At 38.0% G+C, this 24,620-nt stretch overlaps 2 protein-coding genes across 27 annotated transcripts; one reads left to right on the plus strand and one right to left on the minus strand.

The window, feature by feature from the left end:
• Positions 1–1,049: 1,049 nt before the first annotated feature.
• Positions 1,050–5,095, plus strand: LOC307145694 (tyrosine-protein kinase STYK1). 3 transcript variants are annotated; one of them, XM_079849107.1, is made up of 11 exons: positions 1,071–1,166; positions 1,286–1,368; positions 1,494–1,643; positions 1,760–1,957; positions 2,125–2,306; positions 2,382–2,465; positions 2,557–2,774; positions 2,876–2,916; positions 3,008–3,104; positions 3,223–3,359; positions 4,919–5,095. In XM_079849107.1, the coding sequence occupies exons 2-11, from the start codon at positions 1,317–1,319 to the stop codon at positions 4,936–4,938; spliced, it is 1,179 nt and encodes a 392-aa protein (XP_079705233.1). In that variant the 5' UTR covers positions 1,071–1,166; positions 1,286–1,316; the 3' UTR covers positions 4,939–5,095. The 3 variants fall into 3 exon arrangements, with proteins under 3 accessions (XP_079705232.1, XP_079705233.1, XP_079705234.1); XM_079849106.1 differs by lacking the exon at positions 4,919–5,095 and having other exon boundaries at positions 1,050–1,166; positions 3,223–4,285; XM_079849108.1 differs by lacking the exon at positions 4,919–5,095 and having other exon boundaries at positions 1,494–1,612; positions 3,223–4,285.
• A 114-nt stretch (positions 5,096–5,209) lies between these two features.
• tmem269 (transmembrane protein 269) lies at positions 5,210–23,751 on the minus strand. Of its 24 annotated transcripts, none has more exons than XM_079849126.1 (9): positions 23,440–23,751; positions 17,874–17,937; positions 15,314–15,428; positions 14,198–14,246; positions 10,616–10,763; positions 10,278–10,375; positions 6,389–6,532; positions 5,619–5,819; positions 5,210–5,350 (listed from the first exon to the last, which is right to left on the minus strand). In XM_079849126.1, the coding sequence occupies exons 3-9, from the start codon at positions 15,314–15,316 to the stop codon at positions 5,241–5,243; spliced, it is 753 nt and encodes a 250-aa protein (XP_079705252.1). In that variant the 5' UTR covers positions 15,317–15,428; positions 17,874–17,937; positions 23,440–23,751; the 3' UTR covers positions 5,210–5,240. The 24 variants fall into 24 exon arrangements, with proteins under 24 accessions (XP_079705252.1, XP_079705239.1, XP_079705247.1 ...); XM_079849113.1 differs by having other exon boundaries at positions 10,616–10,722; positions 23,440–23,736; XM_079849121.1 differs by having other exon boundaries at positions 10,616–10,722; positions 23,515–23,639.
• Between the last annotated feature and the right edge of the window lie 869 nt (positions 23,752–24,620).

Here is a 24,620-nt window from a genome sequence, read left to right on the forward strand (position 1 = left end):
TGGGACAACATGCTCCCCTTAACCTTAAGAACAACATGCATTTACTTTTTAGATATTTAGATATATGTTTAGCGTGTGTATGATGATAATGCATGAGCCAGTGTGTTATTAAGGGGAATAAATTGAATAATTTTACATTTTGTGTTATGACAATTGACAACTCAATCCCAGATTCAATACAGAATCCCAGTATCGGTATATTTATTCTATCACTTATATAAAGGTATTCATTCAATTATTAACCATTTCAATTGGATCCGACTCTTGGTGATTCTATGGGCGATCTCTTGCCACATGTGAGAGACTGGCCATGAACTTTCTTGGCGATGATTTTTCCAGGGTATAGGTAACTATGTCTTTCCATTCACACCTAAATTCAATGTCTCCAATTCACCTTTACTGAATGTTTTTGAATTATGGGGAAGACCAGAACACCTGGAGGATACCCACGCAGACACAGGGAGAACATGCTCGAACCGGGAACCTTCTTGCCACCCAAATAAAGCTATATGAATAGCTAAATATTTAACTCCCCATTAATTGAAGATATGTCATAATAGCAACACTATGATACCACATAATAAAACAAATTCACTCAGTTAGCCTATGTTTTAATGAACAGCAAAAATGTATATGTACATCTAACTCATGGAATTATTGAATAATATCCCCACAAAATACAATAAATGTTAAATAACTACACTAGTACTGGCATGCTGCTCAGGGCAGCCCTCTGTGCCTGCCAATTCTGGGAAGCCATTTTACTCGCTTCAAAATAAAAGCATACATTTTTTCCTCCACAAATCTAAAAACATTAATATATCCACAAATCTCTCGTTAACAAATAGACACAAACAACTTTGATATTCAACATAATATAATGACATCACTATCTTTATGTGCATCTCACGTCATTTTACCCTACTTCAAGAGAGAATGATGAGTGAAAATAATCAGCAATTCAGAAAAACACTGCACTCCTGGCAACAGTTATAAGGGTTCTATAGTTAAGTTAATCATTAATGAGGGGGGCAGTCACCCTCACGGTCATTGCTCTGAAAGTCAAAATCAGACTTTATGCTAACAGAAAGAGGCAAACAAAAAAGGCTACCAAAAGCAGTCAGAAACCTCTTTAAAAGTTCCTTTTCCACCTTTATTCCAGTAAGGTAAGGATCACGTGCACTCACAATATATGTTGAGATGTTTAGATATTATTTCTTGGAATTCATCTCTAATAACATATGTTCTTTCTATTCATATGATTTTGCTAATGTCTTTTATTCAGCCTGTTTTGGAAATGTTAAAGAGACCCCCTTATGGCTGTACAGGCCCAATACAACAGCTCATCTGGCTCTGGCCCAGTCGGTTGTACGTAAGAGTCCACCTTTCTTTCAGTACTTACTATTGCGTCTGACATACTTTAAATGCTTTAACCTTTGTTTTCAGACATTTTCAGCAAATGTATTTTGCCTTGTGTTTGTATGAATGGACAGATGAAGAAGGATCAGGTCCATTTGCGGTCATCATTATCCCAAGCTTGCTGGCTCTCAGCACCCTGATTGTTGTGTCTCAGATAATATGGAGCTTCGTTACCAAAAGATCATCAGCTCAGGTTATCACAGGCTCATCTTCAAACGTAAATGGTGTGTGAAATAAGGCAACGCTTTGAACTCAAATGTCAGATGCATAAAGTTCATTTTTAGTTTGATAGCCTGAGTATTTGAGGGCAAATCATGAGAAATAGTATCTGCTCTTTCAGAAGGGGAGCCCGTACCATTGGACACAGGCGTCGGGACCCTGCGGCCTGCACAGGGAGCTCTGGGTCTATGGGAGATACCTGCTCTGTGCACCCTGGAGGGGGTTGAGCCGCTTCAGATGGGACATTATGGGCCAATCTGCACAGCTAAGCTAAAACAAGACAACACATCCACTGCCGTAGTGATTAAAACTCTTAAAGGTACATAACAACACAAATCCATCATTCTGAAATGCTTCTTCTAAGAATTAAATGAAATGTTGTCCATAGTTCTGCTCCACCATGCTGTTTAAGAAGAAATAAAATAGTAGAATTTATGATTGCAGTCACACTGAATGACTGCAAATGTTGGATATATCTTGTTTCAGACAGGTCAGATCAATCGGAGGCTACAGAATTTGTGGATTTTGGCCTCTTCCTTGCAGCAGTGAGCAAACACAAGAATGTAGTGAAGATGTTATACTGTCAGACACGCCGGACGCCCATGTATCTGGTTTTGGAGGCAAGCTTTCCAGGAAACCTCCTGCATTTCCTCTGGAGTCTTCGAGAAGTAAAAACACCTACGTTGACAAAGAATATACATGGGTTAAGTCACATCCCTCATTTTTCTTCTCTCTCTAAACAGGACAGATGTGGTGCAGGTGATAACTTCCAAGTGTTTTCAGAGATGTCTGTTTATCTAGCAGCTAAACAGGTAGCAGCCGGTCTGGTGAGTCATTTATGTCCTGTAAACTCATACTTAATAGAGCATAAATCAAGTAAATGACGTTCATTAACATCATTTGTTCATTTTTACTTAGGACTACATACACTCCTACCACAGAATTATTCATGGGGATGTTGCAGCCCGGAACATGTTGATTGGTTCAGGACTCTCTGTCAAAGTGTCCGGATTGGATTGGGCTTTTAAGAGCCGCCAGATGAGGATGGTGGACAAGGAACAAGAAGTCAATGTGCCTGTAAAATGGCAGGCGCCAGAACGGATAATGAGGCTTCCCATAACAGACAGGAGTGATGTGTGAGTCTATCAGGAAATTTTGAAAACTTGAAAAATACTGCGCTTTGACCAATGTGCTAATAATTTGATGATTTCTAAGTCGTGCTGTCGTACTTTTTCAGATGGTCTTTTGGAATCCTGCTTTATGAGATGATAACCCTGGGTAATATTAATACACCAGTTGTTACTTTGAACATTTTCATTAAAAATAATATGAGGCAAACAAAATATTTAACTTCCTTCTCTTTTGAAAGGGTCTCCTCCCTATCCTGACCTGGATCCGTCTGAAGTGCTGCCCAACACTTTAGCCCATTACCAGATGAAAAGACCAGAAAACTGTGGAGCCCCATTGTAAGTCTTCGCATTTTTTTTTTAACTAATTGCCCATGTAAATAGTTGTCTTGCTCCTCTATGACCTGCAAGTGTTTAAGAAAATCTGAAAATTCACATTATCTGGCATATCTTGCAGATATGACTTAATAAAGTACTGCTGCATGTGGAACTTTAAGGACCGGCCTGTGTATTCTGCCATTATTCGGCTTCTGGACTCGTACAAGTACCTCGCTGACACAAAACCGCTTCGCTCTGAACAACAAATGGACATCTGTGAGTACAGGAGGATTGCAGGACTGCCTCAGTGTCAATGAGATCTACACATTCAGAGGATTTCCAATTTGTCATTTCTGCAGTGCGTAAAAATAGCACAATAAATTCAGTTCCATTAAGACTGACGTCAATTTCAGCTAGTTTGTAGAGACCGGAGTCTCGTCTAGCCATGGCATGACGAGCAGAACGTCACTAGATGTCGCCCTATTTCTCGGAATTGACAAATATGAACGTGAAGGAGGCGACATATATTATTAATGAGGCTAAATATATTATTGCTACTAATGTAAAATCAGAAAGTACTTTCAGAATCTTTGTCATTTTAATTTCTGTTTTTGATTAAAGGGATGGCTAATGGCATGTTATTTATTTATCTAATGCGACGTTACGACAGTTTTATTGTTTTAGTAACTGTCGCGAGGGGTATTAAAAGAGAAACGATAGCCCAGTATAGGTGTACTTATTACTTAATGTTTTAAAATACTATTTTTCAGTCTACAGTATTAAGTAAAAAGGCCTGAGTATTTTTTTCTAGCTGTCTCTGGTTTCAGTGTTTCACCTTCATCTATAAGCTTTTTCTTTTGTACGTCTTACAACAATTTTCATGTGACTGCCTGCCTATTTTGAATAAAAGTGTCTGCTAAATTGATACATGTAAATGTTTTGACAATTCAAGTGAGATTTTACCATTAGAATAACTTAGTTAAACGACCTTTTTTCTGTCACATTACATAATCTTAAGAGAATGGGTTTAACTTAATTTGATTTACTAAATTTCTAATTACTGCTTTTTGCTGTTGTACAGCAGTAAAAGTACTGCACTATTTTGATGGAAATAGATACCATGGTAGGGTGTATACCATCCAAATCCTTTACAGATAGACCTTTAAAAAACACAAAGACATTTTCTTTTTAACACCAACTAAGTTTTAATAAAAAGTAACCACAAGTGGTGCACAAAACACAAAATAATGCCTAAATACTGTTATGTTGCAGGATAACAATCTCCCATTGAACCTGTGAACAGTACATAGCAAATCCAATGGAAGATCACTTGCTAAACAAGTAATTACTGATTACCGAGTCAGAAAGCAGGACCCCTTAAAACAGAGGCCAACTGATACAGATAAACTCATTTATCAAAATTAAACCAACTGCCACATTCTTCATATTTGAGGCATTTGTTTTAAAAGGCCTAGCTAATATTATATGGGACATAAAGTGTTGATCAAAGTCACACATGAACCAGGCACCAGATAAACTACATGAGCCACTACTTTTTCATACTGTAGTGTTTTTGTTTTGTTTTGTTTTGTACATGAAATGACACAGATCATATGCATAAAATTCCCTTATGGTATTTATTTTAAAAAGGGCAATGTAATCAGAATAAAGAAAGCAGAAAATATGATTATGATTAAGAGTTGAGTTGTCTTTTCCGGATCAGTCTCTTAAACAATAACCAAAATTTAAAAATAATAATAATAATAAGCATAATTCTACAATTATAAATTCCACAGCAAATTTGACAATCTCTACTCTGCTTCTTGCCTTTTCAGATTTAAATCAGTCAGGCTGAACTGTGCAACAAACACCACACGTAGTGTATTAGAGACCATCTACTGTGTCTGTGTCAACATGACCTTCAAACACATGACAATATGTGTGAAGCAGAGGCAAAGAGCATTTCTCGTCCTTAGCGATGAAACAACAGCAGCAATCATAATGTCCGTACTGTAGGTCTCCTATTGTAGATCATGTAGATTTCATGAAGCTCATCACCTCAAAACAAAAAGTGATTTTTCTGATTTTCTAAATTGGTTTGATTTTTCTTTGCAGAAGCACAAGGGGTTCTCTGTCGAATGAGCCTCATTACCCCTTTTACACTTTGCAGCTCCAAAGGGTTGTTGGAAACAGTATGTAGGAAACTGACCATAACAAGTAGTAAACACAAGCTGGAGGGAAGGAGGAGCAAAACACCATGGCAATTCCTAAACAGAGAGAAAAAAAATGTATGCAATTATTTGGTAAAAATTGGTAAATATTTAAATGTACATGCTAATTTTCCTATTTTTAAGCTGAACACCCACAATTTAAATTACATTTACATCATGTAACCTTTAGCAAATCTCTAAATGAATATTCATTTTAATACAATGTTGTAATGCCTAATTCATTCTTTTGCCTTTTATTCATTTAAACAAAAGTGTAGAACTTTAATTTATTAATAGCTAGTCATTTATTGGTTATTGGCTTTACCTCCGATGTAGACCACCTTCTTCCAGGCCTGAGACTCCAGTACTCTGTCATGAGGGTAGAAGTTCTGACTGACCATGAAGATAATCATGGCCACTGCTAAGATTCTCAGTACTGCCATATTTCCTCCAGTCAGCAGAGAAACACACACTAGGATGGCAGAGGAGTAGATGCATGGTAGGCCACGGTACATGAACGGGATTCCTGCGGAAAACAGCAGACACATCTCTAACTGACAGCCACTTTTTATAGGGATATATATACCGTTCAAAAGTTTGGAAGTTTTTGAAAGAAGTCTCTTATGCTCACCAAGGCTGCAGTTGATCAAAAATACAGTAAAAACAGTAATATTGTGAACGAAATGTTTTCTACTTTACTTGTAATTTATTCGTGTGATGGCAACGCTGAATTTTCAGCATCATTACTCCAGTCTTCAGTGTCACACGATCCTTTAGAAATCATTCTAACATGCTGATTTCTTACTATCAATTTAGTGATACTTTTTTTTCAGGATTATTTGAATATAAAGTTCAAAAGAACAGGATTTATTTGAAATAGAAATCTTTTGTAACATTACATGCGTTAGCTGTCACTTATGATCAATTTGGTTGCATCCTTGCTGAATAAAAGTGGTAATTGTTTTTTTGTTTTTTTTAATCATTATATGTGAGCGAGATTTCTCTTGGGTTGGCAAACAGAATGGTTCAGCTAAAGACAAAAGTTGTGTGTTATGTATGTATTTTATGTAAACAATCATGGTGGAAGTTCCTCACCACTAGAGAAGAAGCAGAGACGAGTAAATACAGACAGCACATACAACATGCACAGGATGTTATCCAGTAGACTGGATGTCCTTAAGATGAGAGATGTTGCGATTCCAAATGTTGTGAAATCAGCAAAATCATCCAACTTCGCTCCTGCAGTAAAAAACAAAACAAAAAAACACATTGTTGCATCTCGAAAACGCAACATTCAATGCACAAGACACTGTCCCCTACAATAACAGACTGCGGTGCATCTAATAAATTATATACATATACTTTTGAAAATCCAGCATTTAGTTGATCCTGTTATGCACTCATTGTGTCAGTTGTAAATATGACAGCTTTTTCCTTCCATAAGGGTGTCACGATGGCTTTGTTTCCAGGCAGACCGTTAAAGAACGTGACGCACACGTCTCCCGGAAATCCCCTAGAATTCAACCAATCAGATAATGACTTTGAAACTCCCGAATTGTTTCCCATTTTGTGTGCCTTATGCATCAGACGTTCAGCCAATGGTCTGTGGGCATGACATCTGAGGCTAGGACTAGCTGACATGCCAAAATCCCAAGTTTTGGCTCACAGTTTGTAACAGCCAGGCACTACGGTTCAAAGCGTGATGTGGAAACGAGTTACTGGCATCACAGTTCAGCACTCATTGGCTTAAAACTTATTTAATTTCACGAGTTCACACGTACATGAAATAATATATAGTAAATTATGCTTATTTGGCATGCTGTCCAGGGGAGGGCTCTGAGACCAGATTTTGGCTGAACCCAGAGTGCTCCCCATCCTTGACTGGGATAGAAACCAGCCAAGTGTGAGGTGATGGGGTGGTGGAGGGATGCTGTGAAACTGATGCGGGACAGAGGTGAGGGACGGCTATATATACCGGCTTCCTCTTGTGCTGCTGATTGGTTGATTACCTGAACGTGCTCCTCCAGAACTTTAAATAAACTTCATTTAGAGTTGCTGAATCATTTTCTTTTAAAGAACTGTTTGGCAAGCAGTGCGGGGCCGAGAGCCATGGGAATGGAGCGAGGCCGGTGGCGTGATTGCTAATGCGCCTCGAGTGTCTCAAGGAGGAGCTCTGAGAGGATAAAAGGAGTGACAGCAGTGAAGGACGATAGAGGACCAGGCCTGGCCTGGTTTACATTGTGTTTTGTTATGTTTGTGCAGCAGGCGTCCATGAGGGGCTGCTGCTTTACTTTAGTTTTGTGTTTGTTTATTTATTAATTAAAGTTATGTGGAACATTCGCCGGTTCCCGCCTCCTTCTTCCCTGAACACTAACCTTGCTACAAACTGATTGACGGAAATGAGTGGACTTCCCATCACTTGTGCTGACAGTTATTGTGATGCTAATCGATTATTCTGTTGTTGGATTACCAGTCGACCATCCGTTCCATTCCTATTAATGCACTAAACTATTAATTAAACTATTAATACAATCTGAAAAGAGAAACAGAGATAAATCTTCATGCCAGTCCAAAAAAGCTCATTATCATCATCTATAAACAACATTTAGAAGTTTCTTTATCTAGAGAGGTGGGGGCATGTTTTCACCAGGTTGGAACATTTGAGTGTGTGTCCAAACAAGTGGACTGGTATTCCAATTCCGTGGTCAACAATTTGAGCAATGTCAAATATGTTGGTGGTCCAAAGCATCGGGATAAAACAAACAATCAGAACATGATCCCCCTGAATTAGGCTGCTTCATCACAAACGAACTGTTCAATTGCCATAAAAGGGAGGCAAAACAACAACCATTAGTGAGGTCATGCAGAACAACAGAGCGACAACAGTAAGCAGCTCAAGAGTACAAGTGACTTGGCATTGTGAGGGCATTGCGGAGCTATTTCAGGCAGCTGGGTGGACGTGACCACCTGCACAATCCACTGGTTTCCCACTACAGAGCTGGCAAGGTTTCGTGGTTTGAAAGAGAAAACCTGCTTGTTTTTTTGTTTTGTTTTTGTGGGGGAAATCTGCATACAAACATTTTCGTGAACAAATCAGAGGTCTGTAATCTAGGTGTGTATTAAAGGGGTTTACTATTATCGAGGTTCTTGTTACGCGTGCTATTATGCGATAGCATACTTGAGAGTGTCATGTTTGTTGAGAGTGATGAAAGGAAAGGGTGTGTGGAAAGCCCTTATATGGGCATGGTTTGAGCATGTTTTATGATTTATAACCTTGGGCATGTGGTCGCTCATTTAGAATACTCCAAATTCAATAACGTAAGAACGATGTTAAGAACAAATCCATGTGTGTACGCTTTAGAACGATTTACAATGAACTCTGTTAAGAGTTCTTTTCACAATATTTCAAATCCCTCAGTTCTCGCCATCTCTGAAAAGCCAAGCCAAAGTATTTTTTTATTATGAGCTCTGTCACATTTTCTTTTTGCCAGCAGATTCTTTAGTGTGCTCCATGTCAAACTTTCTCGCTTGTTGTGACAACTAACCTATGCCACTCACAAGTTAAAGGTACACTGTGTAGTTTAAGTATTTTATTAGCTGAAATCAATGTGTTTACTCATAAACATGTCCTCATTGGTGTAAAATGACCTCTGCTAATGATCTGACTTATCCTCGTTAGCAAAGAATTTCTTATCTTTATTTACATGGGACGGGCAAGTCCATGGAGGCTTCCATGTCGTTCCGCCATCTTGAAAAACTATAATATCAGAGAGGGACAAAAAGCACTAGGCTACCTCAACGCGTTTCCACAACGCGTTTTCGTCACGTGACTGAAACCAGATGAAACGGACAAGGAGATCAGTGAGAGGGTTCACGTTTCAAAAAACGAGGGTTAATGTCGGGATAGCTTTTTCCAGGTAGAAAGAGCTAATGAAGGAGAAAGACCTCGAAAGGGACGCTGAAGTTGCCTGCTTTCTTCTCGACAGGTAAGTCAATGTTACGGTCTAAATTACAAGCTTTTTTTCATTGCTTGGTTGTGTACTTTATTATATAGGCAGCATAACAGTAGAACATGTATAGTTAAAAGCTAAACAGGCTCTTTGATGAGTAGCAGCATAGGCTATGTTTGATGTAATAAGGGTTGCATTTCATGCATGTGATTCATACTGTAACATTTGTTTGTTCGTTGTGTGTCAAGTTGCAATTTGTTTGAAATAACGAACCTCGTCACACGAAAGAAAACACGATGAAGTGCTATTGGAAGACATGTTGTCATAGCGTCTTGGTACATATTGGCTACCGTAGTTGCAACACGCATTTGAAAAAGCGAGGCGCTAGAGAGCACTATTCGTTTGAATGCAAAATACAATTTCACCACTAGATGGCAGAAATTCCTACACAGTGTACCTTGAAGCTGAAGATACTTTTCTCTATTTACAGATGTGACGAGAGTGATGTACATAAGCAATATCCCGCAAAACCATCCTGTCAGGTCTAAAATATAAACACTTATTATAGGTTTACTGTTGTGAATCAGGGTAAGACTAAAACACATTCTGGAAGATATTGACTCATTTAAATTTATAATCACGATTAATCGATTTTACAGCCCTAGTTCAAGTCCTTTCTAGTGTTTTTAGTAGTTTATATAATTTACTTTAATCTGTATTTGTCTGGTCCAGTCTTGTAGTCTGGTGTTGTTTTTATGTAGAACTGTGGTCCTGGAGAAACGTTGCTTTGTTTCCTTGTGTACACTGTATCAAAATGTTGTTAAATTAAATAACAAAATTTTAAATTGCTTTTCAAAATATAATTTTACAACTTCTTTTCTTTACATGTTTATGTTTGAATTATTAAATTGATCATTTATTCCTTCCCTTCATTTTATTTCTTGATAAGGGGACTGAAGATAAAAGCATCTAAAGCAAAAAGACTCACTCCTGGGCCCACTCACTTGTACTTAATAAAACTCAACACTACTCACCCAGTGCAGAACACGCATTCAGTTGCCTAGCAACCGCTCCATCTGCTAAATCCAGCAGGTAACCGATCAGAACCAGCCAGCAGGCCGCATGATGATGGCTGTGAAAAACATGGACATAAAGAAAGAAAGCACAAAACAACAAGTAAGTCAAAGAGATTAAACTAAATTTAAGATCAAACTTTTTTTCGTCTGCTGGCTGAAATCCCTTAAACTTCCTTCTACTTTAACAACATTCCCATAATGAATTGTCACCTAGTCAAATAGATTTCTCAAAATATATGTTTATTTATGCATTTGATTTTATCTGTTAAGTACAAATCAAAAGCATGAATGCATACCCGTTGAGACTGCAGAGGATTGAGGCCATGCCCATGAGCATGTTGGCAACAGAAAGAGAGTTGGCAGCATTTTTTCGGGCAAACTCCTTTAGATGCACCCAGTTAGCCTGTTCGTTTAGAAGCAGTTTGTTAGCGTCCTGGAAAAAGGCTACCAAAAAAAACAACAACAAAAAAACATGAACAATTACACAACAGCGAGTTCAGTGCATGTTTGAAGAGCTCTGTTACATAAAAATATATTAAAGTGTGAATTGAATGAATTTAACTGAAGTCAACTAGTTAAACTTTATTTAAAATATCTGCTAACTAACTCTAAAGGGCAAGTTCCTCCATAGTCTAAACATGTGATTCTTGTAATTATTCACTTATCCTCTCTAAAACATATTAACAGTATTTTTAACATTAAATAGAGGACCACAAATGATTCTCACTTATTGCAAAAAGTGTTGAAGCCATATTTGTTAAAAAACAACCTTTGTATTCATATTATTATGTGAATAATAAAACAATATAATTATGTAATAAATAGTATAATTATATGAAATAATACGTCTGTTCAATACTCTGATCAAATACGTTTGATCTGAGTTTGAGTTTTGTTTGAGTTGTATTCTGAGTTGGTTTTCTGTTCTGTTGCCTGTGTAAGTGTATGTCACCCTGGTTTTTCATTGATTGATTATGCACTGCACCGGTTTCTCATTTTGCTCATTGGTTTGTGTTAGTATATATATTGAGTCTGTTTTCAGTTAGTCTTGGTTCCGTCTTCATTGCTGTTAGAAGGTTGTTCTGTTCACGGTTTTTGATTCCAGTATATGCTGAGTACCTTTGTTATTTTTTGAGTTTTTTAATAAATAAGAAACTGGTGAAAATAGATCCCGATCTCCTCATCTCGGCATCAACCTCATTGCGACAGAAAGATGGAACCCAGCAGAATGGATCTAGCGGCAGTACAAATCCTTATCCTTTCTCAGGGAGAGGAACAGACACTTGAGGAACAGACACAGGAATTCTAAGACCTGCTCCATCTCATCCACTACGGCGACGCCATCCTGTGTGTTTTTCTGGGCAGGGCTCAGTGAGAAAAAGAAAGCAATTTTCAAGAATTTGTTAACTGGGTGCCACTTCAGTGTGGATGCCCCATTCATCATCTGTGAGTAAGAGGAGGATTACTCATCGCCAGCGCCCAAAATCCACTCAATCCCATATGAGTGTACTCTTGAGGCCACAGTCGTCCCGAAGCTCAAGCTGGAAAAGGAGTCTGGTCAGGTGTGAGAGCCGATCCCTGTGTCCGTGCCTGTGGTAGTATTAATAGCGTATGAGGGCATGGAGTAGAGCCCCGCACATACTCCAGACGTCCAGTGGTGAATGTGATGAATTCGACACCTAGTGTTACTATTGAAGAATGTGAAAGCAGCCAGTCAGCCAGTTCCAAGTCTCCTTCATTGTTGCTGTAGTTTCCTCGCCCAGCACCAAGTCTGTGTCGTTGTGGTCAATCCCTTGGCTCCACTTCAAGCCTCAGAGCCCTGGAATTCATTTTGCCCAGTCGACCCATTGGCTCCACGCTCCCTTGGCTCCACCGTGGCCGTAATCCCTCAAGCTCTGCCAGGCTCCCTCATCCCTCTGGCTCTGCCTTTGTCAGTCATCACCCTGGTTGCGTCACGGACTCCCAGTCCTCCAGCTACGCTTTGTCCCTCTAACCCTTTGGCTCCACCAGGTTCTTCCTTCTCTCCGGCTCCACCACTGTCTGCCGAGGCCCCGTCTCCATCTAGGTCCTGCAAGCTTGAAGTTCTGCCTCGACCCTCCAGTACAGCAGCGTCGCCCTGGGTCTTCGGCTCATCGGGTCCACCTGAATCTCTACCACACTTGTCTCTACCTCAGTTGGATGGGCTAACTATAATCATTGCAGTATTAACATTTTCATAAAAAAAATAAACATTTATGTAATGGGGGGGGGGGGGGGGGGGAAACAAGCACTGGACAATATTTGTCATTTCAATTAGACAATAATTATGACATTCTAAACGATATGATGAGGTAAAATAAAAGACATTTACCCGAAGAAAGAAACTCTTGCTCACTTGAATGATATGATCAAAACAACCAAATGTGATTACAAATGACTGTTCATCCCTGTGCACTGAAACCACAAAGCACTATTACCATAGCAAATTACACATTAACAGAAAATAGAAAGATGTTTTGGGAAAGAACATTACTGGAGTTCAATTCAAACATCACATGATCTACAACCATTAGCCCTCTAAAACTGAAGCTTTGGAAAAAAGGTTTTGTTTACACTACACTGCAATTTGTTCAAATACAATCTTTAAACAAATTTAAAATAGAATTTAAATTATTTATAATAAAAAAATCTTTAAACCTTTAAGGTACTTTTGGCGCGCACCCGAGTTCGATTGACGGTTTGGAGTTTGGTTCATTTGGATAAGAGAATCTGGTGTTGCTTTGACTACAGTGTTTAGAAAGTGGTCAGCAATCAGTTGATTGAGGGAGTATTAAAAATGGCTGACATAACCATTTTTACAACAAGACGCCTGTCTTTGTAAAATAAGTTATGCTTGCTCACACCCACAACAACTGGCAATCATGCAGTGCACTGCAGATTCAAATCTTAAAGCAGCATTCTCATAAATCATTTACTAACCAACTAGTTTTTGTACTGCATTCAAGCACCCATTACAATTTCATCCAGCTACTGAAATTGTTACACTATACAGATGATAGCTATAAAGGTTCACACTGTGCTACAAAAGTAACAGAAAATGTTGTCAAAACAGGTAAATAAGCAAGAAAGACTTGTTAAAATTCTAGTGCTTTTCTTTAAGTGTGACCAAGACTGTTTTGCCACTGGAACACTGCTGTGATTTTCAATGAAGTCACACAAAGAAGTCTTTGTGTTGGAGCAAATCAGTGGGCATAAAATCTAAATGAACATCTCAAGTGGTTGAATTTGTGTTGTGCTAGAGAAATTCACATCATCATTTGTCACATTTCAGTCATTATGCTATCAAAGATCTTCATTGGAATGCTTGTGGAGGCTCAAGTCCCGCATTTGCAGATTTTATATGACAAAAGACACAAACATTTGTATGCATGACAAGTTCTTTGCAGGTCAACTTTCATTTTTTGGCATGTGCTGCTTTTCTAGGTGAGGGAAGCATGCAAGAACGCATGCACATTACGTGTAAATATTTTAAGCTCAGTAATACAAAAAATATTGCCTATAGCATTCACAAAGACATTAAAAAGGTTTAAAGGTGAAGTGTGTAATTTTTGTGTCACTAGCAAACAAACACATCCCCCGTCTACCACTGGTCAGCAAAACAGATAGCTCTGCTTTAAACCCACACCATTGGTTGAGCCAATGTTGCTACGTCTGTCTGCTCAAACCAACAGAGTGATGTTTTGATAGTGCCACAAAACCACCGTGTTTACATTTTTAGGGGGAATCAAGAAAAAAAAAAAAAAAAAAAAGGCTTATTATAGCCGTTTCTGCATATTAAACTAAGATTAAATCACACACTTCACCTTTAAGGAAGGGTTCCTACTATTGTGTTTTGTAACCTGAACTTGATGTGATTCCAAAGCCAGTCGATTTCAAGCGACTCTTCATCTGAAAGAAAACAGTCAATGAGACACAGCACATGCCAACACACAGAATTCACCATAGAGCTTGATGTTTGTTTGTATATTAAGGCAATTAGTTCAAATGATTTCTGTAAAGTCTGTAAAGGTTATTAAAGAATGTGAGATATCCACTGAGAATAACATAACCTTAAATGAATAAAGCTACTTAAAGTAAGTAAATATGAATTATATTGGTAGTGAAGACTGGAGTAATGGCTGCTGAAAATTCAGCTTTGTCATCACAGGAATAAATCAAATTTTAGAAAACAATTATTTTATATCGCAATAATATTTCCTAATATTACTTTATTACTGTATGTTTAAATAAATAAATGCAGCCTTGGTGAACATTAGAGACTTACCGACCCCAAACTTTTAAACAGTAGTGTATAGACCTATTATAGTTCAACCAAATAGTGTCTCAAGTAACTTAGTTTTTACAATAAATGTATATGCAAAAAGATTTTAATTAAAATCAGCATGGCCTATTATATGTGAAAAATAATTATATAAGTTTCAAAAAACTAAATGCCTCTCATAAAATGATGCAAAATACACTAGTATTGGACTAACTGATGAAATGTGGCATGACAGTGTTTTAGTAAACTTTGAAAGTAACACCTTCTTATATTTCTTATATTAAAGTGCCCCTATTGTGCTTTTTCGAATATTACCTTTTAATGTATTGTGTAATATAGCTGTTTGTGAAAGTAAAAGGTCTGCAAAGTTTTAAAGATCAAAGTGCATGACAAATAAAGTTGTCTCCCAAAAGAAAGAATTGATTCTGAACTGCCGAAACGAGTCGTCTGTAATTCCAGTCTCACTTCCATTAACATATATTTACGTACCTGTATGTAACAAATTTGCATAAAGCCATCCAGTGGTCTTTATTGGCTGCCCACGAACAATTTCTACTTTGACCCGCCCTCAAACACTGTAGTTGGTTTGTGTTGTCGACATGTCGAGAAGATGCTGTTTTCTGTGCTGCTAAAGCACTCTCTTTGTAAACACTTTCAAAGGATGAGGATGTGAAGAGTCAGGGGTTAAAATTACCATAGCAGTATAGCCTTTTGTTGTGTTCCTGTCATTTTATGACGACTGCTTCTCAAATCTCGGCGAGGTCAACTCGGGATTTGCAAAACGCCAACTTGCTCCTCTTAATCACAACCTGCAAGTATGATTAATTATTGATGTATATAGATTTCCTACTTAGTGTTCAAAATACGTAGTTTTGTGTTTTATATTGTGTACGCCCAGTGCACCAGCTAACCAGATAACTCAAGTTAATGGGTCTCATTCACTAATAATTGGATTATTTCTTATTTGATTATTTTTAACTTCTCACAAAAGATCTCTGCCTAATTCACAACACGTGCGTGAGCACATGACTTTGTTTTTAATCTCATTCTAATGTTAGTGAATTTGGAGTCTTCTAAATGAGTGGCCGCGTGTACTAGGTTAGTCATTTGCATAAAACACGCCCAAACTATCTCCATATAAGGCTTTCCGCACAACCACTCCTTTACAGCCTTTAGACACTCTTCAAACATATGCCGCTCTCTCAACAGATCCTCGAGCCAAGTGTGTCATACATAAAACCAGTTCAAATACAATAAACACCTTTTATACAGACCCAGTTTACAGACCTCTTATTAGCCAGCTGTACACGAATCTGCATTATTCAGATAAACTTTAACGCAGCTAAAGTTAACTGAAGCTTTAACGCAGCTTTTCTTACTCTTTCACTGCATATATTGTAAAATATATTTAAGATGGAATTAAATTATTATTTATTATAAATATTATAATTTATAATTATTGTATTATTTTATAGAATAGAATAAATTAAACAATTGTGTTAAGATGAAATATAACTTCTTAACACTATTATAAGGCCACACAGAGAAAGTGCTTTTTGCGTACATGTGGTTTCAGTTGTTCCTTCATTTTTTCACACATTTAGAATAGATTTTAGTACAAATGTTTTTGGTGAATAATGATTTGTTCGTGAAAACATTCGTACACAGATTTCACGCACAAATTTGTGCGTATGCATGCTTAGTGAATGTGACCCATTGTCTTACTGAAATAGTTATGCTTTTTCAGCTGTGGACCCACTTTTACCTAAAATGGTGTCAATTAATGCACATTAATATTTCTTACTACCTTGAGTAATGATAAAGGATGAAGCGAGATTTTGGTTTACAAACTGTAATGTTACATCAGTCATTCACGTTAGTGCTCGGCTAACGTATGTACCGTTATTGACAGTTAATGATACAGTTCCCACATGTGCACTTAGAAATATACACATCGGCTTGTTGATGGAAATACACTTGTTAATACTGACTTAGTAAATACTTACCACTGAGAAATGTCATGCTCAAGTCGTTCTTGTGAAGGAGGTTTGGGTTGATCAATTAGTTCTTCCAATGTTTCATCATCTGACTCAGGCTCAAATTGATTAGGTAAAATCAATGCCATTAATACTGTGCTTACAGTCTGTACAAATCGCAGAGGATTGAGGAAGCCTCCGGAGTTGAAATTCAAATATGGTAAGGGGCGTTTCGTTTCTGACATGTGCTGTAAATGGTAGACAAATGACAACAAGACTGGGCCATCTGACCAATCAGAGCAGAGTAGGCTTGTGGTTTCGAGAGACTGAATCTTCGAACAAATTGTTTCAGACTCTTTGAAAAATGAGGTGATGAGCAATATTATGAGAATATGAAAGTGTTTTCTGAACTTGGATGGATGTAAACCTATTGTAGGAGACCTTAAAAACAAAATTAGGAACCTTTAAAACAGCATAATAGGGGCACTTTAAGATAAGTGAGATACAGAATTATATTAGCTTCCTGTTTATGGACCTTTAGATAAAACTGGATAGATAGTACGAAAGCTAAAATTACATATTACCTAGAAAAAGAACTAGAAATTAGTCCGAAGTCTAAAGGGATGAGTTGAAGCAAGGAAAATACCTCCTTTTTGTTGTGGCAGTGTAATCTTAACAATTGACATGAATATCAAAGAGCATATCAACTAACTTTTGCTAAAAGACCCCACGTAGCCATTACCAAAGGTATTCTTGCATGCCTAGTTCCTCTGCTCCATGTGACAGAAGCCCGGATTGACAGGATTAACGTTTATCTGTTTCTAGAACACTAATACTGTCTAATACTGTCCGTAGGTAGCACATCACTTCAGTTGCGTAACTGAACCTGTGTAAATAGGCAAGTTAAAAAGTATAAGCAACTTCAGGACAAATACTACCATAAGTCATGCAAAATAATAGCCCATATGTTTTTAAATAACAGACATATGAGCCAACCACTAAGAAACTACTATTGGTGATGAATAAACAGTCAAAATGGTCTTAAATCCAGCTCAAGATACTGAGTTAAAGTGAACCTAGCCTCTAAAGCTCCAGAGCTGTCCTCACCATATGAGAAAGTCCAGGCCTGTGCCAACCATTACTGACTGCAGAAAAAAAGCTAATGCCACTCATTATTAACAATTCCAAACATAACAAACAGCCATATTCTTATCTGTGGAGGGAGCAGAAATGACATGTACCAATGTTTTATATATACTGATTGATTAATCTACATACCAGATGTAGGAGTCAGAAGGATCATGATGGTCTCCAAATTTCTCCAAGTCAAACAGCACTGCAACTAAACCACATAAGAAAAGCAGCTTTAACATATGGCAATAAGAACAACATAATATCATGGATTACAGCAAAAAACAGAGTGTATTGTGTGCTTTCAAGTCTTGCCTAACAGGTAGACCAGCCCACCAAGACACACCACTGTATTATGTAATATTGTAACATGGTGTGTGTGTGTGCCAATTGCACTCTTAAAGACCCCCACTTAAGGCAAGAACAACCATTGTTTTTCTTGTGCTGGTCAATTTAGATATTTTTGGGCTAATTCTATAACATGTCTTCTTTCAGACTTGAGGAAAGAAAGCATCTAAGACATTTAATTGTTTTTATTTTAGTACTTTATCTATTTGCATCTGTAGATTTGAATTACAATACATATCTTGAAAAGCTAGCCTATTTTTCCCCTCATGCACTGAGCCAAAATTCTCCACTTCAATACCACTTACATACAAAAAAAAAAAAGGTTATCTATATAGGTTTTTACAAAAGGTTTGTTCATTTAGTAACAAATGTCCACTAAAGGCAAGTTGAAGTGAGAACCCATACGTGCAGTTTATTTCAAATTAAACATGAACAAAATACAAAATAAACAAAGACCTGACTTGAAACATGAACATAAACTTGAGCATGGACAAAACAAACTCACCAACAGCGGGTTACAAAGACAAAGCTAGACAAGAGACAATGATAACATGAGGGCTTTACTGTATACACAAAGGCTAATGACTTAAGACACACCTGAACACAATGAACCAATAAACCAATAAGAAATTGACACATGAACCAAGGGAACCAATCAAAACCGGCCCGTGAAGAGAAAAAGGACCTGGGTCATGGCCTTGATCGTGGAACAGTGTCGGGCCTAGGCCATGGAGCAGTGGCTGAGACAAAGGACCGTGGAGTATTGGCTGAGACCAAGGACCGTGGAGCAGTGGCTGAGACCAAGGACCGTGGAGCAGTGGCTGAGACCATGGACCGTGGAGTAGTGGCTGAGACCATGGACCAAGGACCGTGGAGCAGTGGCTGAGACCAAGGACCGTGGAGTAGTGGCTGAGACCATGGACTGTGGAGTAGTGGCTGAGGCCATGGACTGTGGAGTAGTGGCTGAGGCCATGGACTGTGGAGCAGTGGCGGGCCTGGATCCGTAGACCACCAAGGCAAAACAAAAGGCCACCAAGGCGAAGCCGATGGTGCAAGAGACCAGGACAGAGTCAGTGGCTGCACAGAAGACCACCGCAAAGGGGCAGAAGACCCCCACAGATCAGAAGGCCATGGCGGAGCAGAGACATGGACAACCCACCTGGGCGTAACAGAGCAGACATGGACAGACTCCATGGCATGGGGCACAGTTTGTTCATGGACTACCTCCTTGGCTGTAACAGTGCAGGCAGAGAGTTTGGGAACAGCCTCCGTGGCCGTAGCATGGGACTTAGTTCACAGGTGGTCACCGCCACCTCTGGAGGAGCTGTAGCAGTCACCACCTCTTGAAGACGTGTATGCGGCAGTGTAAGAACAGCCATGACGTCTGGAAACTCTGGCGTGGCGGCCATGATGTGAAGAGACTCTGGCATAGCACTCGTGACGTGACGAGACTCTGGAGTTGTAGATAATGTGGGATTGAGAGGCCCCGTGTCCACAACTTCCACAGTAAATGAAGAACCGCTCAGTAAGAGTGCACAGTCATTGTCCTTGGCCAAAGTCCAGTGAGGGGTATTGTCTGGCATTAGGTAATTCATTAAGTCATTTAGTCCATGCCGAAAAATATCTTTTGTCTGGCTTTCTGTAATAATGTCCACTTGAAGGCAAAACATGAATTTAACATTCATCCTTCCTTTGCGGGTCAAAATGACCCGAAGCCCTAAAATGACATATGGCACATCTGGCCCATAAAAACATTTTTTTTGTAAAATATTTTTCTATTTTATAATGCATTGTTTTTATAATTATTTTATTTACCTTTAAATTAAATTTTTTGTTTTATTTTTGAACAATTTTTTTGTTTTTCTATACGGAAGCATTCCTCACATATTCCATTCATTCCTAAGGGGGTCTTATAACCATAAACTCCTCAAATCCAGTAAATTTTTGGGTGTGTATTTGTGTTTCAAGTGTGACAAAAGTCCTACGGTCTTGGACCACTAAGATGAACACTCAATTAAAATTTTTTACAAATTATAATGAGTTTCGGGTTAAAAATGACCCTAGGGGCCCAAACAAACTCACCCACAGCGGGTTACAAAAACAAAGCTAGACAAGAGGCAATGATAACATGAGGGCTATATATACACAAAGATTAATGACTTAAGACACACCGGATCACAATGAACTAATAAACCAATAAGAACGTGACACATGAACCAAGGGAACCAATCGGAACATTACACATGAGACTAGGGAAGCAAATGAAAGGATCACAAGATGGGGTCAAGGTAATCACATGACAAACCAAGAACGTGACAATGGGAAAACTTCAAAATAAAAGACATGAAAACATGGAGATGAAACAAAACCAAAAAGAGAATGACATGTATTATTGTGTCATGTGTAAATATACCTTTTTATTATGATTTCTGATTTCTGGAGTGATAATAAAAGATATCCAAAATCCCTTCTGTAAAAACTCTAATAATACAAGAATTTTGAACCTGGCTTTAAAATGTTCAGATTTCTGTTCTGGAACTAAATGCAAATTAGCACGTATGGGTTTGATAATTAGACAATGCCTCAAACTGGGTGCCTGTAAGATGGCAGTACAGACATACCTGCTTGGCAAGGTAGGTTGTATATCTTCGGAAGCGGAGCCGCACACAAAGTTACAAAAAATGCCAATCAACGGGCACGACTATGGAAGCTTGTTTCAGCCACTGAATTGTGAATTATAAAGTCAGAATTGCTAGATATACATTTGCAATTGCAAAGAAAAAAAGTCTGAATTGCGAAATGTAAACTCGCAATTGTGAGAAAAAAGTCAGAATTGTGAGATAAGTCACAATTATTTTTAAATTGTTTATTTGAAATAAGTTTCCATGAACAGACCACCCACACCGCAATGACGTAATTTTTTTCGCGCACACGGCGAGTATAAACCAAGTGTGCCGCACAAGTCCTGAAAAGTGAAGCCAAAGTGTCTCGATCGCCCCCCGGTGGCTGATCCCAGTATAGGTCATAAAGCCCACCTCCCCATGAAGTCTAAACGCGATGGAAACTAAACAATCAAATTACACTTAAAATGAATTTTTTCCAAAGATGTTTTCTGTCATTTTAGGTCGTTTTCTTTTTCACGCTGATGTAAATTTAAGTGTTCGTTTTTTTAAATAAGTTTGTTCTTTAGTTAGTTATTTGATGCTTTAAAAATGGGAATTCGACATCATGATTGACAGCTTCTCTAAAAGTAGTAGTCACTTAGGCACCAACAGACTTTTTTGGCAATTTTCGAAAGGAGATTGGAGCTTCAGCTTTAAGTTCTACATGTCCATAACTGTTTATTTCACACTGACATAATGAGTTGTTCTGCAGTAAACTGTACTAACGGTTTCTGCGAGAGTGAGGGCGGGACCTTGATATCGCGGCTTTACTTCCTGCTCACTACTGTGCAGATTCGGGTCCCGCGCTCACTACTGCGCAGAAGCAGGTCCCAAATCTGCGCAAGATGTCAGCGCCATATTAGGACTTTGGCAGCTTCAGTTTTCACCAATGGAATAAAATGAAGGGGGCGTCGTCCATCGTTTTTTTACAGTCTAAGGTAAAAACCAGAATTGAGGACACACAAAAGACTCCGATCTAATTTAGAGACGACAAATAACAAATAAATGACAGGTGTCAATTTAAATGTATGCCGGAAGTATTTTTTAATTAAGAATTTAAAAATATAAGTATAAAAAAGTTTTTAAAATATAAAAAGTTACTAAAATATAAAGTATAATATAATTAATAAATACTAGTAGCCTATATTATAAAAAAAATAAGTAAAATATAATTATAATAAATATAAGTATAATAAATTAAAATGTGCTCTTTAAAAAACAATTTGAAATAATGCAATGACTTTAATAAACACATAGACTATCGATTAATAACCTCGGATAGTTACAGTAGGTCTGCTTTACAGTAGGTCTGTCTTTTTTTAACCGTTAAAACATAAATCACTATAGAGAAAATGAAATGCTATGAAAATAGTTTAATTTGTGATTTTCGTTGATTGAGATCTGGCTGCAACAGCACATTTCCTATTGGCTTGCAATAGCACCTCACTGCAGTACACGAGATCCAGGGGGCGGAGTTGGATCCAGATCTAAGGGGTGGAGATTGGTAGGTTTAGGGGTGGGTTTAGGGATCAGGGGGTGGAGATGGGTAGGTTTAGGCAGAGCCGTTATTTAGGTATATATATATATATATATATATATATATATATATATATATATATATATATATATATATATATATATATATAAGGTGGGAGGAGTTGGATCTGGATCCAACTCCTCCCCCTGGATTTCGTGTTCTGCAGCGAGCACCATCTCTTGGCTTGAGCGAGCGATTCGCTGACAGTTTCCCTACGCATAAAATACCCGTATGCCAGCAAACCAATGAGAGCGCACGACGATGATGACGATGCATAACAACAGAGCGTGGGCGCCAAAGCTGTTGTGTGGATCCGCTCACTATCGTTTGGGAAATAAATGACTGACAGTTACATACGTATTACCAAAATTCTATCACGTAAGCTTTATGGTACACCTCAAAAGAGGGAATTTATAGTCATTCATAGTGTTAATACTCATATGAGAGTCCACGAATAGCTTGGGTATGCAGAGCATTCGCAGTTAATATGGACCGCACGCCCCGAGATCATGCCCGAGATCCATTCAAACGCACTTCGACTCCTGCCTCAGGACCACAAGTATGTTGCACAACGCCATAAATTACATACGGAGAAACCTGTCTCAACCTTACTAAAGAGGAAGTCTGGTTATTTAACAAGTTGTTAACTAACTTACACTTGCCAGTTCACAACTGAATGATTATGCTTTATTAATAAGGTTAAGTAGCCCAAGCATTGAGAAATTGGCATTTGTGGCTAAAACATACACAATTCTTCTGCAATTGAAAAGGCTGCGTATGCGCATTGTCTGCGCGATCTCATTTCTATAGGCTATAAACAGGTACTGCACGATCTCATTGCTGTAGTCTAAAAACAACTGCGTATTCTACATCAGACAGCTATTGTCTTGTATCCTTATCCAGTTGCAATCGGTTTTCTGCGCTCACCTACATTACATTTATTTGACTTTATTACGGACACACTGTACTAAACATTAAGTTATATACTGAATGAATATACTCTGATTCTTGTTCTGCCCTATCCAGAATTTTCAAGTCATTAAAATTAAGCATTTAATATAACAATATTGTTACGTTGCTTATATGAACAAGAATACAAGTATCTCTCATCTCAAAATGTAGTTTTAAAACTTGATATGTCACGATAATGTGAAAACAAACTTACCTTCAAAGTCGAGCGACAAATAACGGCTTTTGCTGGATTTATATATCGACGACACAGTATTTTAATTTTACTCACATTCAGTGGTTCCCCAAAAACAGTTATGGCCTTTAATGGACGAAGATGACATTTATGTTAGGCTATAGACTGCACCTGTCACAGACAACGCAGTTCGCATTTTCAGCGCGTCTCCTTTTAAAGGCAGGATTTACTGGAATATTCCACCGGAAATGACATCGAAATAGTTCTAGTACCTTCTCGACGCGCATCATAAAACAAATACGTAGTTCGGCATCAACTGCACCTAGTGTGGTCGATCGGCGAGAATAGGAGGTTGCAGAAGAGAGGAGGGGGGAAAAGAGCCAATGCAGACACTTTAGTGTTCCTGCACACACATGATAGTCAATATAAGTCATATTCACATACATTTTGTAATATATTTTATTATAAAATATTTTAATGTGTGCAATTTAATTTATATCACTGTATGCTGTCCTATATTCTCCTTAAAATAAAAAAAGTTATTCTCAGTAAAAGGGCTAGTTCACCCAAAAATGAAAATTATGTCATCATTTAGCCTATTCCCTCAAGCTGTTCCAAACCTGGATGATTTTATTCATCTGCTGATCACATATTTTGAAGAATATGGGTAACCAAACAGTTGATTGACCTCCATAGTATTTTTTTTTCCATACTATGGAAGTAAATGGGGGTCCATCAATTGTTTGGTTACCCATATTCTTCAAAATATCTTCTGTGTTTAACAGAAGAAAAAAAAGTTCATACAGGTTTGTAACAACTTGGGGGTGAGTAAATGGTGACAGAATTTTCATTTTTGGGTGAACTAGCCCTTTAACTGTGCACTAAGGTAACCTACAGTAGTAGGTATGGCACTGTCACTGTAAAAATGGGTTCATTACGTTATTACAACGTGATATACTAGATCGCAAACTAAAAATAATATATATTCATTCTACCACCTAGTTCTTTTTTTGCCTAGTTACAATATGTTTCAAGAAAATTAACAACTTAATGTCTGAATTTCAAGATCAGCCAACTTTCATGCTTGCTGTTATTTATGAGGAAAAAGCAGCATGGTTGACTTGTTAATTTAACTAGAGGCCTATAATAAACATTTAACTATTTTTCACGTATACAGGTGTGCACAAGTTTGCGGATATGCA

Source organism: Squalius cephalus (genome assembly GCF_949319135.1).
Source record: "Squalius cephalus genome assembly, chromosome: 18".
In the NCBI taxonomy this organism is placed as follows: Eukaryota; Metazoa; Chordata; class Actinopteri; order Cypriniformes; family Leuciscidae; genus Squalius; species Squalius cephalus.